Source organism: Haliotis cracherodii, unplaced genomic scaffold (assembly GCF_022045235.1).
Source record: "Haliotis cracherodii isolate W230 unplaced genomic scaffold, xgHalCrac1.p SCAF_26, whole genome shotgun sequence".
Lineage (NCBI taxonomy): Eukaryota > Metazoa > Mollusca > Gastropoda > Lepetellida > Haliotidae > Haliotis > Haliotis cracherodii.
Window position 1 is genome coordinate 1597265 of NW_027266282.1, and position 17778 is coordinate 1615042.

Consider the following 17778-nt stretch of genomic DNA (forward strand, 5'->3'; position numbering starts at 1 on the left):
GCAATATTGTCCTCAGTGCCAACGCACTTAACATTATCAAGCAGCACACCACCAGAGCCTTGTCCAAAGTGGGCGTTACCAATCGCTATGCTGCCCAGCCTGAAATACCAGCTTAAGTCCATATTACATTTTAACACTTTATCACACCAGAAATGGAAGAAGTGCATAACCGTATAAGTCCACTTAAACAAAGGCCGCGGGTTGCAGACGTCCTTGGTCAACAAATAATGAAAATGTTCTGTCACCTCTCCAGGCGTGGAGTTAAATGGGCTTCTCTCTTCACGTTACATGAGCCATAGTGGTCAAAGTAGTCCACGTGGAAAGATACATATCAAACCATAATTAAGACAGGAACAACTCTGGCTGTTTCTGGGGACCAGGGCCCCAAACCGGAAATTGTTGAAAGCGTATAACATTTGTAAGCCTTTGAATAAGTATATACATGTAGTTGCGATATGTCGTAACGCTACGAACGATTTTGTGGATCGGCACCTAGGTTGTCCTGGCCAGAGAGGATGGTACAACTTGCCATGTCACTTCTACATGAAAACGCTTCAAATGTGTAAATGTCATTCAGTCGAATGGTTTTGAGTATATATACCTTTCAAAAAGAGTAGAGGATACTCAGAAACAACTTAAAATTTCCAAAAGTGCAAGAGTTTTTACATAGTTATATAACAATAATGAATATAATGGGAACACATTAGTGAAGCATGACAGTAGATTTTTTGACCGCCAACAATCTTGAAGAACGATAGTGGTAAGATGGGAAATTTCAAAGTTGACGTCTTAGATCAGTAGTGCGTAATGCCGCCACGATTTGTCAAACATTCAATCACTCGGAGAGGCATACTGCGTATGAGTCTCCCAATGGCGATTTTTATGATAGAGTATGTCCTACTCCTCTTGTAGCGCCCGTCCAAGTTCAGCCAACGTGATCGGCGGCCTATGATGTTGACGCCCACGTCCTCCTGTCATGTTCCAGACGTGTTCAACAGGGAAAGGTTTGGCCTGATTGCTGGGCATGGCAGTCTGTGGATGATGTGCTGCTGGAGGTGGGCACTGACTTTTTGTGCACGGAGCAAAATTTCATCAGCAACCGATAGTTGAGTTCAGATCATCCTACTTATGTTCTCTCTATGAGGTGTTTCCCATTATAGCAGACCAACTACTCGCACATCCGTATGTCATGTGCGCTGTCGTATATATGCACATCACACAAGCGTATGTAACTCCACGTACCTCTCAAATCCTAACATATGGCAGACAACTCCTGCTTCCTTGTTCCCGAACCTATCATCACACACAGTGCCCCATGTGTTGTTGAAGAACACCTCCACGCGACCATTGGATGTAGACGTTCCATTCACAAGGCGGACCGTCACGTTTAATGCTGCTTTCAAGATAAATACTAGAACTTATTCGTGGTTGTTAACATATTGGATGTTCTGGTCAGATGTACCATGTTTGTCTCATCAAGTGGACAATTTCATAGGCGGCTTTCCAGATCAGGAAATTAGATAAACTTATTATTTATATATATTTTGTATTTTCTAAATATTCGTCTGGTGTTAAATCAATGTCAAATAGACAGGATTGAAGTAGTTCCGACTTCAAGTGCAATCTAACCCAAGTGCAATCTCACCCAAGTTTTTAGATTGAGTATATCATCACTCAATACATGATAAAACATGCCTTCGGCCTCGTAATAGCTGCACAGCCTCAGATCGGACATCATCCAACCATGATATTCCTGGCCTACCATTAAATTAGTGTCACTCCTATGTAAATATATTCATATTTGATTTGGTTAACCATGCAGTGTGCAACAGTGTGAGGGTCCTACCTGCCAAACAGACTACTCCGGCATCCTCCCCGTGATTGCAGTTGTTCACTTCCCAGGGGGAGTGAGGGCACTCTCCTAGAGACAACTCGGACCCGTCACACTTAACATCGTCAAGTAAAGTAGAAAGGCGTCCTTGACCAAAGAATGATTTGACCCTGGCCATTGCCCAATCCCTAAAGAAACAAAATGTTATTTGATCTATATACCCATTACAAAGTCATTGTTATTTCTTTTTCGAGTGTGTGAGTATAATTCCATGTACATAAAATAGAACATCTCCGTAGAAACATAACTCCTTGATTTCTTTCAATGTATGCTCCAAGTATATTAAACGAATGTACAGTATTTCGCGCCGTCATGCATGACGTGATTCTGCTAAATATCAACACGAGAAGCCACGTTGATTTTTAGATACTAATACATATGTGCATGTGTAAAAAGAGCAATCAGATCTTTTCTTGAAGTTTGAAAATGTGTACCAAATCTGGCAATAAATGAAGACACGGGATGCACTGACCCAATGACATGAATAAGGGAATATTAAACAGGAGGATATTCATATGGGCAGATGAGGAAGATACACAGAAGAGAATGGAACACTGAATGCAAGAGTGAGTGAGTGAGTGAGTGAGTGAGTGAGTATTCCAGTTATATCGCGGCGTGTCAGCTTAATGTGGGAGGACAGCCCGAAGTGATGCAGGTTTCAGACGTTTACCACTTTGGTGAAACCCACGAGCACAGATATGGTGATGACAAACCTAGAAACATAATCGGGGCGAGCCGGGATTCGCACCCACAATCATAGGTTTCTGGTGTGTCCAAGGGACGCAACTCTGCACAGCGAATCGCGGCGCCTCTGACGACTGGGCCAGCCGTGCCCCCTGGAATGCAAGAGCCGGGGTAATTTAATGAAGCTGCGTCCAACACACTTGCTAACTGTACATTGCCTGTTTTAATTGCATCAAAGATAAAATGCATGTTTTATTACGTCCTTTTTATACGGATATATCATGTGTTTTATTATCACCCAATATTATTAATATGATTTTATCAGAAAAGATGTTCTATATTTTTACAAACGAAGATCTCTCCTTTCACATCGCCAGAACCTGCCATGAGGTGCCCTAGATCATTGCCCTTATATAGCAACGTGCATGCACGTGTATGTTTGACTACAGCCGATTTCATAGTGCTATCCAACTGAGATACCATGCCGCAGTTTAACATGGATAACCCATTCAGACACGGTATCCTGTCTCCAAGCCGACCAGTCCTGGTTTCAACAATTACCATCTTGTAACGTCTTTTGGTATGACGCGACCGGTGAAATCTGCCATGACATTTTACTCCAAAAAAAAGAGTTATTTTATATAAATGATATGAAACGCATGCTATTGTCTCTCATAAGTGTTACGCACTTTATATTCTATAACCAGTACCTGTTGCGTTATGAGTGAGACGTAAAGTACATAATCGGTCTGTCTGTTTGCACTTTCCAACCAATTTGATGTGTGTAGTGTGTCTGTGTCTGTGTCTATTACTCTTACACATACACGTAGATTGTGATATGGAAGTCAGCGTGTTGTGTTATAATCTGCTTGCTCACACGTGTGCATCTTTTTCCACTACTATTATACTAACGCAGGAAGTCCGAGCATCCGACAGACGACCTTAGCGTCCATATTACTCCAGGAGTCGTCGCAAACAGTCCCCCAAGACCCATTGTAGTGGACCTCAACCCGGCCCTCGGAACTCACATCACCACCCACCAACCGTACCGTGACCTTGTCCCCTGTTGTGGAGCCATCTGTAACAATCAACAATATCTCACGTGGAAACGATCATAAACACACGATGATGTGGCTATTGAATAGATATGTTATGTCAAATGCAGACCTCCATAAAACCCACATAAGGCTAATCGATATCACATACTTGAATCTAGAGCTCTGTGTAATTCTTCATGTGGCAGACCTCTAAAAATTGCTATCCGTAAAATATATGCTGTAATTCTTCACGGGACCTCACCATAACAAATGATATACATGAATTGAAGGGCAAAAGAAAGTATACAGTGTTTGTTTTTATGTTATTGCACATTGAAAGAACTGTTTTTAATTTGATTATATACCTATTTGACCATCACGCATTCCTGTAACAGTTTATAAAGAGTAAAATGTTGTACATTTGTGCCAAAAAAGCAAATTTATTGATGTTCAAAGATAGATTGTCTAAGATACCATATATATACCTGTATATAGCGTCTGACAGGGACTACGTGAGTCACACGTGTGGATTAGGACCAGTTTTCATTGCAGCTAAACTCACGTGAGCACATGACTGACGCATCTTCATTATGTCGGCAGTTCGATCGTCCCCAGCCCCTGTGCCCGCACTGGTTGAGGTTCGTCTCTGTTCCCCGACACTGGAGATCATCAAGCCATACCGGCCCCGTGCCAGGGCCGTATGCTGCTTGCGATACTGCTATAGATCCAGATCTGTCCGCCCAGGGGAAAATTAAACACATGTCAGAGGACTACTACTACTGGTGAGATGAAAAGGGGTTTAACGTCGCGATGAAGATTAATGCACTTAGCACGCACGTGTGTGTGTATGTGTGTGTGTGTGTGTGTGCGTGCGTGCGTGCGTGCGTGCGTGTGTGTGGCTGCTTGCGCGGGCTAGACGATCAGTCCTTGCCCCTTAATGCCGAGCGCCAGGGTTACAACAAGTACCGTCTTTTAACGTATTTTGGTATGAGGTCCTTCAGTTCTCCGGGCAGACGCTCTACCACTAGACCACCGAGGCGGTCTACTACTACTATTGATAATAATAATAATAATAATAATAATAATAATAATAATAATAATAATAATAACTGGAAGGTACATAAATAAGTTTCAACCAAATGAAGTGCCATGTCAAATCGGCCCTGACTCAGTTTTTCAAGGAGATGGCTATTTGAACGACCACTGCATCGAGTTTATGTGCAGTGTGTTGAGAAGTTCAGCAACCCTGCAGTGTTCTTCACTTGGATGAGGTCGGCTGGCCTGAAAAGTGAAAAAGAAGGCTTTCTGTGTGCTGCTCAGGACCAGTCACTTCCCTCTCGAAACCGTCAATGTGTGATTTTACATCAAAATATGAATATGAAATGTAGATTATGTAATGAATTCAATGAGACTGTCCAACACAGTGTCAGTGGATACCCAAGCTTTGGCACAAACACAGTAGCTTAAGCTACATGATGGAGTGGCTTGATCATTTTATTACCGTCTTCGCCATGCGTGTGGTTTTGTCACAGAGGTCCATCCATGGTACCACCCAGAATATGTAGAGGGCGTCATGGAAAATGATAAATACAAATTTCTTTGGAATAGGCTCGTATACAGCCTCAGACGTATCCAGGCGAAGAAACCTGATTTTGTCCTTTTTGATAAATCCAATGAAATCATTTATATTAATGAATTTTCTGTCCCTTTTGACAGAAATGCGATTGACTAGATTGAGTAAAAACATGGGAAATATGCAGACCTTACTTTCGAAATGTCACGCTTGCATCCCAAGTACCAAGCTGTTCGACTCCCCATTGTTCTCGGTGCCTTAGGTTTGGTACTCCCTCAATCTGTTGACTGACATTGGGAGAGTACCCGGGTAAGCTACCAGGAATACAGCCCTTCTGACAATCTGGGTAATGCAGAAGGCTGCAGTGTTGGGGAGTCGTCACATTCTCCGAAAAGTTCTGGGTGGGTTTGACTAGGCAGCGCTTCCTGAGAGAAGTCCCTGTCTGGGCTGCGTGTAGAAGGGGCAAGGGCCCTGAGCTCATGATGAGCCTGACCAGCCTGACTGAGCCAGAATCACCCAAACCTCCAGGTCTAAACGATGTAATTTGTGCCCAGTCTGAAACTGATGTCTTTCTCCAAGTCATTAGAGTTATAATGTATTGTTTGGTTGATCGACCTCATAAAATAGAAAATAACAGACAAGTTAAGTGCTGGTTTAATAAACTGTAAATATGCTCGAGACTGGTTCGTACATGGGGGATCTACATAACGGTACCCTTCATGATCAGTACAGCACTCGACATGCATTGTGAGAAATGTCTAAGTGGTAGTTACGCATTGTATCCTAGCGACCGACAGATTACCGCAGCTTCATTTCCGCCGAAGTTGTCGTCGCACACCGTGCCCCAGGTGCTGTTGTAGAGAACTTCGACTCGGCCCTCGGACATCTTGGCTCCTCCATTCAGACGGACAGCTGTCATGTTGGCAGTTGCTGCAACAGATACTGAGGGGTTAGGATACCCTTGTGCCCTTATACAATTAAGACACGCTGATCGAGAATCAGTGTTTCTTGGGTTAATACAACAACATGGTAAACAAATTGGCATTTCCAATGAAAAGTATATATGTTACTGCTATTGACTTATCTTGAAGCCAACGTAATGCCACGCGGTGATGTGATTACATTACGGTTTGGGTTCAACTATCTAGATGTCATGGCGTTAAATAATGCATGATTTGAAAATGTTTCAGTTACGTGTGTTTCCTCCGGTGCCCCTTTCCCCCTCCAACTGCAATATGTGTTTCCTCCTGCACCCCGTTCCCCCTCCAACTGCAATGTGTGTTTCCTCCTGCACCCCGTTCCCCCTCCAACTGCAATGTGTGTTTCCTCCTGCACCCCTTTCCCCCTCCAACTGAAATGTGTGTTTCCTCCTGCACCCCGTTCCCCCTCCAACTGCAATGTGTGTTTCCTCCTGCAACCGTACCCCCCTCCAACTGAAATGTGTGTTTCCTCCTGCACCCCTTTCCCCCTCCAACTGCAATGTGTGTTTCCTCCGGCACCCCTTTCCCCCTCCAACTGCAATGTGTGTTTCCTCCGACGCCCCGTACCCCCTCCAACTGAAATGTGTGTTTCCTCCTGCACCCCGTACCCCCTCCAACTGAAATGTGTGTTTCCTCCTGCACTCCGTTCCCCCTCCAACTGCAATGTGTGTTTCCTCCTGCACCCGTACCCCCTCCAACTGCAATGTGTGCTTCCTCCTGCTACTGTACCCCCCTCCAACTGAAATGTGTGTTTCCTCCTGCACCTCTTTCCCCCTCCAACTGCAATGTGTGTTTCCTCCGGCGCCCCGTACCCCCTCCAACTGAAATGTGTGTTTCCTCCTGCACCCCGTACCCCCCTCCAACTGTGATGTGTGTTTCCTCCTGCACCCCGTACCCCCCTCCAACTGCAATGTGTGTTTCCTCCGGCGGCCCTTTCCCCCTTCAACTGCAATGTGTGTTTCCTCCTGCACCCCGTACCCCCTCCAACTGCAATGTGTGTTTCCTCCTGCACCCCGTACCCCCCTCCAACTGAAATGTGTGTTTCCTCCGGCGCCCCTTTCCCCCTCCAACTGCAATGTGTGTTTCCTCCTGCACCCCGTACCCCCCTCCAACTGCAATGTGTGTTTCCTCCTGCACCCCTTCCTCCAACAAGTGATCATATGTGTGTTTACTGTTTACTGTTTGTGGTACGACAAACATAAGTCTTAGAAGTCTTTATTGTTTTGCAATAAGGCCACTGGCCCATATACAATACATACATTTGAAATAGTGTGGTACATGAAAAAAAGGTAATGTCAGGTACAAATTTACAGATTTACAAGCTTTTCATAATTACGTCTTCTTTCAAAGCTGTAATACAGGTATCTACATAGTTTTCCAAGTAATTGTTTACATGAAGATGAAAGCAGCGTTTTAAATGTTTTAAATTGTTGGTAAATACAGTTGTCTAATATCGTTGTAATATTCACATTCTAAAGTAAAATGATATTCATTCTCTATACTTGTTTCACATGTGGGGCAGATTCGTAAACGTAAATCAATATCAGCCCATCTACCTTCGTTTACCTTAAGTCTTAGTAGCCCGGCTCTAAGCCTTATCATACCATTTCGATACTTTATTTCAGTAATAATGGAAAGGTATTTTTCTGGTTCCAGGCGACTTTTAAACTCTTTATACAGGACGTACCTAGAACTAGCATTGATAGTACTATTCCATGATTGGTAGAACATATTTTATTATCAAAACGTTTTTAAAACTATTCATGAATGATGGTTTGTCGCCAACAGCTTGACTGAGCCAAACTACTCCAAATCCGTGAGAAAATAATATGGAGCGAATAGAAGAAGCATAGTTATGATGACCACACTTGTCGTTATATACAAGCATATTATAAGATTTTCTTGGTATCCTATCTTCGTCCATTTCAATCAGTTTTAGCCAATACTTTACAGAACGACACATAGCATTTACATGTAGTGGGTACCGACCGCATTCCCCATACACAATAGCATTTGGGGTTTGCAAACCAACGTTAAGAAACTTCTTACAAGCCATAATATGCACTTGTTCTTTTTTCCAAATCTGTCTACACCCCATATTTCCGCACCATATAAAAGAATAGGTGGAATCTGAGTAACAAATATTTTAAAGAAAACTGAAGTGTCAACAAAACCAATCTTCCGTAGATTGCGAAATATTTCTATTAAAGCTCGTTTACTCCTTGATGCTAGATCTGAAACACATTGGTTCATCTTTGATGTATATGAGAATACAAACCCAAGATATCTATAGGAGTTGGCGGTTGAAACATGTTTGCCTTTATAGAACCATTTCTCATGAACAGATAACCGCCTTCCTCGTCTAAATACAACAACACTCGTTTTATCTAAATTAACCGCTAATCCATGTGAATCTGCAAACTTTTCAAGAATATTAAGTTAGTTCTGTAAACCAGTTACTGTGTCAGAGACAAGAATAACATCATCGGCAAACAATAATAATAATATTTCACACAAGTCTGGAAATAATTGTACGCCGTGTTTCCCATGTGATGAAACATCATTTGACAGTTCATTGATGCAAAAGGAAAATAATAGAGGGCTTGATATACAGCAATCAAAATATTCTATATAAATGTTATCATTACATATCACACACGCTTTCACGGAGGCATAGATTCCCCAAAGTGCTCTCATCATCTTTCCACCAAAGCCTACATCGTGCAGACACTCCCATTTACTTTTTCTTCTTGAACAAAACTTACCTGACTGACAAATGACTCCCGCATCATGAGAATGATTACACTGGTTAACTGTCCATCCTGGGAACTTGCACAATCCAAGATCTGCCTCGGTGCCCACGCAGTCCACATTACCCAACACGACTGGTCCCGTGCCCTGACCGTAACCCGCTTTTGAAATGGGCACAGCATTACCACTGTGAATAAGACAAACAACAAGATTTACCAACTTGACTTTTTATAACAAACACGCATGAATCAAGGCCAGACACTTAACAGTTCACCAGTTAGTGGAATTGTTGGTTTGCCAAACTATACTGTGTTAACAATGAATATGTTCTGACCTCCTGGATCACTTATCGGAGCGGAGGAGACTACCTTGAATATGCCACCGTCGTTCCTGGGATTTGTGAATCATTTAGTGCAGTCAATATAAGCTCTGACTCGTAACAAAAAAATATTTTTGCGACAATACAGAGGGAGCTACACCATAACGTACATACAGAATGTAGATAAAAACATATACGGGAAATGCCTTTTTTGAAAGACAAAGTCTTAATGTGCGCTTCGGGTCCTATGCAATGGCTATGAAGATACCCCAATCCTGCCAATATCCTTCGGTAAATGTGGTTTTGCATTATGCAATTTGTGGCGGTATTATCGTTATCTACCTTATAAACATTTAGTTTTAATTTAATTTCTTAAAACGAAAAAAAAACCCGACTGTGGCAATACAGACGTAACATTCACGGTTTGAATTAGCACGATTAACACTTTATGTTAGGTCTTGTTTGTGAAAGATAAAATGCTGAGCACAATCAATATACCGACACAATAACTTAATGTAAATAATCGAAATGTGTTAGTGTGTGGGGGTAGAACAGCTTAAAGAATTAAGATTCTAATTTATCCAGTTAACAATAATGTATTATTCTTATGAATACGGGAACGCATAGGGTATAAATAAAGCGACAAAACCCTTTCTATCTCCATCTAGAATTCGATTGTCGATTGTATGATTCCGACTACATCATGAGCACGTGTTTATGAATCACTGTCAAATAGTAATGATACCAGGTGTTGGCGAAAAGGTGAAATGTATTGGAATAGTCCAATGTTGTGCGGGAACTCATCAATAATAAATGAAACATAAATGTTTAGATCCTTAACATACTGAGACCTCTGAAATGTATGTATGTATGCATGCATGTATGTAAGTATGTTTCTACAGTCAAGTCGTTAATCTGACATTCGTTAATCCGAATGGAACCGATAAAATCAGTGCTATTTAGACCCGATAATCCTACAGCTTCACATTTAAAAAGGTAGTGGAATTTATCGGCTATAGCTGGCGACATACACAGTTTACATGTCCTAAATTCACTTTCAATACCAACCCAACGGCCAACTTCGACAGGCAGATTATGGTAACAGGTTCTATGTTTCACAATAGGATAATGCATTTGTTTAGATACGTGAAGAACGTTTTCAAATGACGGGGATATCTTTTAAATATTTATAATAATACCCTTTTGAACTTCTCTCGACGTCAGATCTCCAATTTTGCTAAAACTGATCTTTTAAATTGTTTTCTGTCTGAGCAGTTAGCCACTGGCTGGAAACGCTTTGTGGGTCATAAAGTACATAGGACAGACCACACTTATTAAGTATTTGCCTCACATTTCTTATCCAGGCATTCTGTTCATTATTAGATAAAAATTGCAAATGAGCAAACTTATAAATAATTTGCGATAGTTTCGGTGCAGGTCCGGGTTTACAAAGTTTATGCCAAAGACTAACTACCCGTTGAGCTGCATGAATCGATAAAGGTATTCTACCTAGTTCTCCATAGAACATGAAATTTGGGGTCGTATTTCTAAGACCACAGGCAAGTTTAAGGAATTTTAAATGAGTCTTTTCAATTACATGTATGTTCATATTTCCGTATGCCCAAATTTCACAGCCATATAATAATATTGGAAATATCATTACATCAAAAGCCTTAAGTACACAATCGAAAGGAATATTATTATTTCTAGATTTTTTGAGAAGACAGAAAATGGCTTTAGATGCACTTTCCGCTAAACATTTGATTGCTGGCTTGAAATTTCTGTTTCTACTAAACATAACACCTAAGTACGTATAATTGTCTACGAACGCCGTGAACGCGTTGCCGCCAACTACATTCGGTAGAACAACGGAAGCACAATGTACAGGTTCTGCCTTCGCCGCGACTACAGACCAAGCCGAACCGGATAACACTTCCCAACGTGTGATCGGTAATCTCATATTTGTCTTTGGGCAGAAGACAACACTAGTGCTATTTAATGTTGCTGGCCGGTGTATGCCCTTCCAACTAAAGATACAGAATGACAACACTAGTGCTATTTAATGTTGCTGGCCGTTGTTTGCCCTTCCAACTAAAGGTACACAATGACAACACTAGTGTTATTTATTGTTGCTGGCCGGTGTATGCCCTTCCAACTAAAGATACAGAATAACAACACTCGTGCTATTTAATGTTGCTGGCCGTTGTTTGCCCTTCCAACTAAAGGTACAGAATGACAACACTAGTGTTATTTAATGTTGCTGGCCGGTGTATGCCCTTCCAACTAAAGATACAGCATGACAACACTAGTGTTATTTAATGTTGCTGGCCGCTGTATGCCCTTCCAACTAAAGATACAGAATGACAACACTAGTGCTATTTAATGTTGCTGGCCGGTGTATGCCCTTCCAACTAAAGATACAGAATGACAACACTAGTGCTATTTAATGTTGCTGGCCGCTGTATGCCCTTCCAACTAAAGATACAGAATAACAACACTAGTGCTATTTAATGTTGCTGGCCGGTGTATGCCCTTCCAACTAAAGATACAGCATGACAACACTAGTGCTATTTAATGTTGCTGGCCGCTGTATGCCCTTCCAACTAAAGATACAGAATGACAACACTAGTGTTATTTAATGTTGCTGGCCGGTGTATGCCCTTCCAACTAAAGATACAGCATGACAACACTAGTGCTATTTAATGTTGCTGGCCGCTGTATGCCCTTCCAACTAAAGATACAGCATGACAACACTAGTGCTATTTAATGTTGCTGGCCGCTGTATGCCCTTCCAACTAAAGATACAGAATGACAACACTAGTGCTATTTAATGTTGCTGGCCGGTGTTTGCCCTTCCAACTGAAGATACAGCATGACAACACTAGTGCTATTTAATGTTGCTGGCCGGTGTATGCCCTTCCAACTAAAGATACAGCATGACAACACTAGTGCTATTTAATGTTGCTGGCCGCTGTATGCCCTTCCAACTAAAGATACAGAATGACAACACTAGTGCTATTTAATGTTGCTGGCCGGTGTTTGCCCTTCCAACTGAAGATACAGAATGACAACACTAGTGTTATTTAATGTTGCTGGCCGGTGTATGCCCTTCCAACTGAGGATACAGAATGACAACGCTAGTGTTATTTAATGTTGCTGGCCGGTGTATGCCCTTCCAACTAAAGATACAGAATGACAACACTAGTGCTATTTAATGTTGCTGGCCGCTGTATGCCCTTCCAACTAAAGATACAGAATGACAACACTAGTGTTATTTAATGTTGCTGGCCGTTGTTTGCCCTTCCAACTAAAGATACAGAATGACAACACTAGTGCTATTTAATGTTGCTGGCCGGTGTTTGCCCTTCCAACTGAAGATACAGAATGACAACACTAGTGTTATTTAATGTTGCTGGCCGCAGTATGCCCTTCCAACTAAAGATACAGAATGACAACGCTAGTGTTATTTATTGTTGCTGGCCGGTGTTTGCCCTTCCATCTTAAGATACAGAATGAAAACACTAGTGCTATTCAATGTTGCTGGCCGCTGTACGCCCTTCCAACTGAAGATACAGAATGACAACACTAGTGTTATTTAATGTTGCTGGCCGCAGTATGCCCTTCCAACTAAAGATACAGAATGACAACACTAGTGCTATTCAATGTTGTTGGCCGCTGTACGCCCTTCCAACTAAAGATACAGAATGACAACACTAGTGCTATTTAATGTTTCTGGCGGTGTATGCCCTTCCAACTAAAGATACAGAATAACAACACTAGTGCTATTTAATGTTGCTGGCCGCTGTATGCCCTTCCAACTGAAGATACAGCATGACAACACTAGTGTTATTTAATATTGCTGGCCGCTGTACGCCCTTCCAACTAAAGATACACAATGACAACACTAGTGCTATTTAATGTTGCTGGCGGTGTATGCCCTTCCAACTAAAGATACAGAATAACAACACTAGTGCTATTTAATGTTGCTGGCCGGTGTATGCCCTTCCAACTGAAGATACAGCATGACAACACTAGTGTTATTTAATGTTGCTGGCCGGTGTTTGCCCTTCCAACTAAAGATACAGAATGACAACACTAGTGCTATTTAATGTTGCTGGCCGGTGTATGCCCTTCCAACTAAAGATACAGCATGACAACACTAGTGTTATTTAATGTTGCTGGCCGTTGTTTGCCCTTCCAACTAAAGATACAGAATGACAACACTAGTGTTATTTAATGTTGCTGGCCGGTGTATGCCCTTCCAACTGAAGATACAGCATAACAACACTAGTGCTATTTAATGTTGCTGGCCGCTGTATGCCCTTCCAACTAAAGATACACAATGACAACACTAGTGCTATTTAATGTTGCTGGCCGCTGTATGCCCTTCCAACTGAAGATACAGAATGACAACACTAGTGTTATTTAATGTTGCTGGCCGCAGTATGCCCTTCCAACTAAAGATACAGAATGACAACACTAGTGCTATTCAATGTTGTTGGCCGCTGTACGCCCTTCCAACTAAAGATACAGAATGACAACACTAGTGCTATTTAATGTTTCTGGCGGTGTATGCCCTTCCAACTAAAGATACAGAATAACAACACTAGTGCTATTTAATGTTGCTGGCCGCTGTATGCCCTTCCAACTGAAGATACAGCATGACAACACTAGTGTTATTTAATATTGCTGGCCGCTGTACGCCCTTCCAACTAAAGATACACAATGACAACACTAGTGCTATTTAATGTTGCTGGCGGTGTATGCCCTTCCAACTAAAGATACAGAATAACAACACTAGTGCTATTTAATGTTGCTGGCCGGTGTATGCCCTTCCAACTGAAGATACAGCATGACAACACTAGTGTTATTTAATGTTGCTGGCCGGTGTTTGCCCTTCCAACTAAAGATACAGAATGACAACACTAGTGCTATTTAATGTTGCTGGCCGGTGTATGCCCTTCCAACTAAAGATACAGCATGACAACACTAGTGTTATTTAATGTTGCTGGCCGTTGTTTGCCCTTCCAACTAAAGATACAGAATGACAACACTAGTGTTATTTAATGTTGCTGGCCGGTGTATGCCCTTCCAACTGAAGATACAGCATAACAACACTAGTGCTATTTAATGTTGCTGGCCGCTGTATGCCCTTCCAACTAAAGATACACAATGACAACACTAGTGCTATTTAATGTTGCTGGCCGCTGTATGCCCTTCCAACTGAAGATACAGAAGACAACACTAGTGTTATTTAATGTTTCTGGCGGTGTATGCCCTTCCAACTGAAGATACAGAATGACAACACTAGTGCTATTTAATGTTGCTGGCCGTTGTTTGCCCTTCCAACTGAAGATACAGAAGACAACACTAGTGCTATTTAATGTTGCTGGCCGGTGTTTGCCCTTCCAACTAAAGATACAGAATGACAACACTAGTGCTATTTAATGTTGCTGGCCGGTGTATGCCCTTCCAACTGAAGATACAGCATGACAACACTAGTGTTATTTAATGTTTCTGGCGGTGTATGCCCTTCCAACTAAAGATACAGAATGACAACACTAGTGTTATTTAATGTTTCTGGCCGGTGTTTGCCCTTCCAACTAAAGATACAGAATGACAACACTAGTGCTATTTAATGTTGCTGGCCGGTGTATGCCCTTCCAACTGAAGATACAGAATGACAACACTAGTGCTATTTAATGTTTCTGGCGGTGTATGCCCTTCCAACTGAAGATACAGAATAACAACACTAGTGCTATTTAATGTTGCTGGCCGGTGTATGCCCTTCCAACTGAAGATACAGCATGACAACACTAGTGCTATTTAATGTTGCTGGCCGGTGTATGCCCTTCCAACTGAAGATACAGAAGACAACACTAGTGCTATTTAATGTTGCTGGCCGGTGTATGCCCTTCCAACTGAAGATACAGAATGACAACACTAGTGCTATTTAATGTTGCTGGCCGTTGTTTGCCCTTCCAACTGAGGATACAGAATGACAACACTAGTGTTATTTAATGTTGCTGGCCGCTGTACGCCCTTCCAACTAAAGATACAGAATGACAACACTAGTGCTATTTAATGTTGCTGGCCGCTGTACGCCCTTCCAACTAAAGATACAGAATGACAACACTAGTGCTATTTAATGTTGCTGGCCGTTGTTTGCCCTTCCAACTGAGGATACAGAATGACAACACTAGTGTTATTTAATGTTGCTGGCCGGTGTATGCCCTTCCAACTAAAGATACACAATGACAACACTAGTGCTATCTAATGTTGCTGGCCGCTGTACGCCCTTCCAACTAAAGATACAGAATGACAACACTAGTGCTATTTAATGTTGCTGGCCGGTGTATGCCCTTCCAACTGAAGATACAGCATGACAACACTAGTGCTATTTAATGTTGCTGGCCGCTGTACGCCCTTCCAACTAAAGATACACAATGACAACACTAGTGCTATTTAATGTTGCTGGCCGGTGTATGCCCTTCCAACTGAAGATACAGCATGACAACACTAGTGCTATTTAATGTTGCTGGCCGCTGTACGCCCTTCCAACTAAAGATACACAATGACAACACTAGTGCTATTTAATGTTGCTGGCCGGTGTTTGCCCTTCCAACTGAGGATACAGAATGACAACACTAGTGCTATTTAATGTTGCTGGCCGGTGTATGCCCTTCCAACTAAAGATACAGCATGACAACACTAGTGCTATCTAATGTTGCTGGCCGCTGTACGCCCTTCCAACTAAAGATACAGAATGACAACACTAGTGCTATTTAATGTTGCTGGCCGGTGTATGCCCTTCCAACTGAAGATACAGCATGACAACACTAGTGTTATTTAATGTTGCTGGCCGCTGTACGCCCTTCCAACTAAAGATACACAATGACAACACTAGTGCTATTTAATGTTGCTGGCCGGTGTATGCCCTTCCAACTAAAGATACAGAATAACAACACTAGTGCTATTTAATGTTGCTGGCCGGTGTATGCCCTTCCAACTAAAGATACAGAATGACAACACTAGTGCTATTTAATGTTGCTGGCCGGTGTATGCCCTTCCAACTAAAGATACAGAATAACAACACTAGTGCTATTTAATGTTGCTGGCCGTTGTTTGCCCTTCCAACTGAGGATACAGAATGACAACACTAGTGCTATTTAATGTTGCTGGCCGGTGTATGCCCTTCCAACTAAAGATACAGAATAACAACACTAGTGCTATTTAATGTTGCTGGCCGTTGTTTGCCCTTCCAACTGAAGATACAGAATAACAACACTAGTGCTATTTAATGTTGCTGGCCGGTGTATGCCCTTCCAACTAAAGATACAGAATGACAACACTAGTGCTATTTAATGTTGCTGGCCGTTGTTTGCCCTTCCAACTGAAGATACAGAATGACAACACTAGTGCTATTTAATGTTTCTGGCGGTGTATGCCCTTCCAACTAAAGATACAGAATGACAACACTAGTGCTATTTAATGTTGCTGGCGGTGTATGCCCTTCCAACTGAAGATACAGAATAACAACACTAGTGCTATTTAATGTTGCTGGCCGTTGTTTGCCCTTCCAACTGAGGATACAGAATGACAACACTAGTGCTATTTAATGTTGCTGGCCGGTGTATGCCCTTCCAACTAAAGATACAGCATGACAACACTAGTGCTATTTAATGTTGCTGGCCGCTGTACGCCCTTCCAACTAAAGATACAGAATGACAACACTAGTGCTATTTAATGTTGCTGGCCGGTGTATGCCCTTCCAACCGTCCAGCTCACCTGTCAGACATACGCTGCATACCTCCAAAAATTTAACGTAAATTAATCAGGTACTCATAGCAAACTCATCCTTCACATCAGACTCACATATTTCACAATCACTCTCCTAATCAACTAACCAAACCTCGTTTTGGTACATGTCGATCGGTATTTCTGTCTTAAGGTATGTTATTCTAAATCCACAAACAGAGCATATGAGCCAAGCCACTCCACTTCGACATGTCTCATTGCTACTTAGATCATACATCATATACCGCGTGGTATGTACATCGATATCATTCTCTACCTATCGATGTATCATCTTTAAGTACGTACAATGGTAGTTTGAGCATCCTGCAGACCACAGCAGCGTCTGCCGAGTCCCAGAGATTGTCACACACAGTCCCCCACACATTGCCTTGAAGCACCTCCACACGACCCTCTGGGGTCTTACCGGCCAGACGGACTTGCACTGTGGTGTTCTGCTCTGTCATAAAGAAGACATTACATCAATGCAATATAACGTGTGACGAAAATATGTTAAACTAATCTGAGATAACACTATGTACATAGCCTTGAAGTAATAAAAACACAATCCTCTGATATCCTCTTGTTACTCATGATATTACAAATCTCAAACGACTTCTAGCATGTTTCAATTACATATCTTAATTCATACCCGTTCATTATTTAGTTGCAGGATCTATTGCACTTCTACAGTTTCCTTTCAACAATGCAATAGCAATTCTTAACAAAAAACAATCACTTGGAATCAA

At 42.0% G+C, this 17778-nt stretch overlaps 1 protein-coding gene across 2 annotated transcripts; it reads right to left on the reverse strand.

The window, feature by feature from the left end:
* Positions 1 to 21: 21 nt before the first annotated feature.
* LOC139472965 (neurotrypsin-like) lies at positions 22 to 17435 on the reverse strand. 2 transcript variants are annotated; one of them, XM_071255452.1, is made up of 7 exons: positions 17339 to 17435; positions 8931 to 9103; positions 5959 to 6115; positions 4175 to 4344; positions 3488 to 3653; positions 1847 to 2019; positions 22 to 99 (listed from the first exon to the last, which is right to left on the reverse strand). In XM_071255452.1, exons 1-7 carry the CDS (start codon positions 17353 to 17355, stop codon positions 86 to 88), a joined length of 870 nt encoding a protein of 289 aa, XP_071111553.1. In that variant the 5' UTR covers positions 17356 to 17435; the 3' UTR covers positions 22 to 85. The 2 variants fall into 2 exon arrangements, with proteins under 2 accessions (XP_071111553.1, XP_071111552.1); XM_071255451.1 differs by lacking the exon at positions 22 to 99 and having other exon boundaries at positions 1614 to 2019.
* Positions 17436 to 17778: the final 343 nt, after the last annotated feature.

Excerpts from the sequence above, each read along its gene's own strand:
- LOC139472965 (XM_071255451.1), bottom strand. Across the intron at positions 6,116-8,930 it reads GGGAGTCATTTGTCAGTCAG|CAACTGCCAACATGACAGCT; the intron begins GTAAGTTTTGTT and ends TATCTGTTGCAG. Across the intron at positions 2,020-3,487 it reads CGGATGCTCGGACTTCCTGC|GGATTGGGCAATGGCCAGGG; the intron begins GTTAGTATAATA and ends TTGTTTCTTTAG.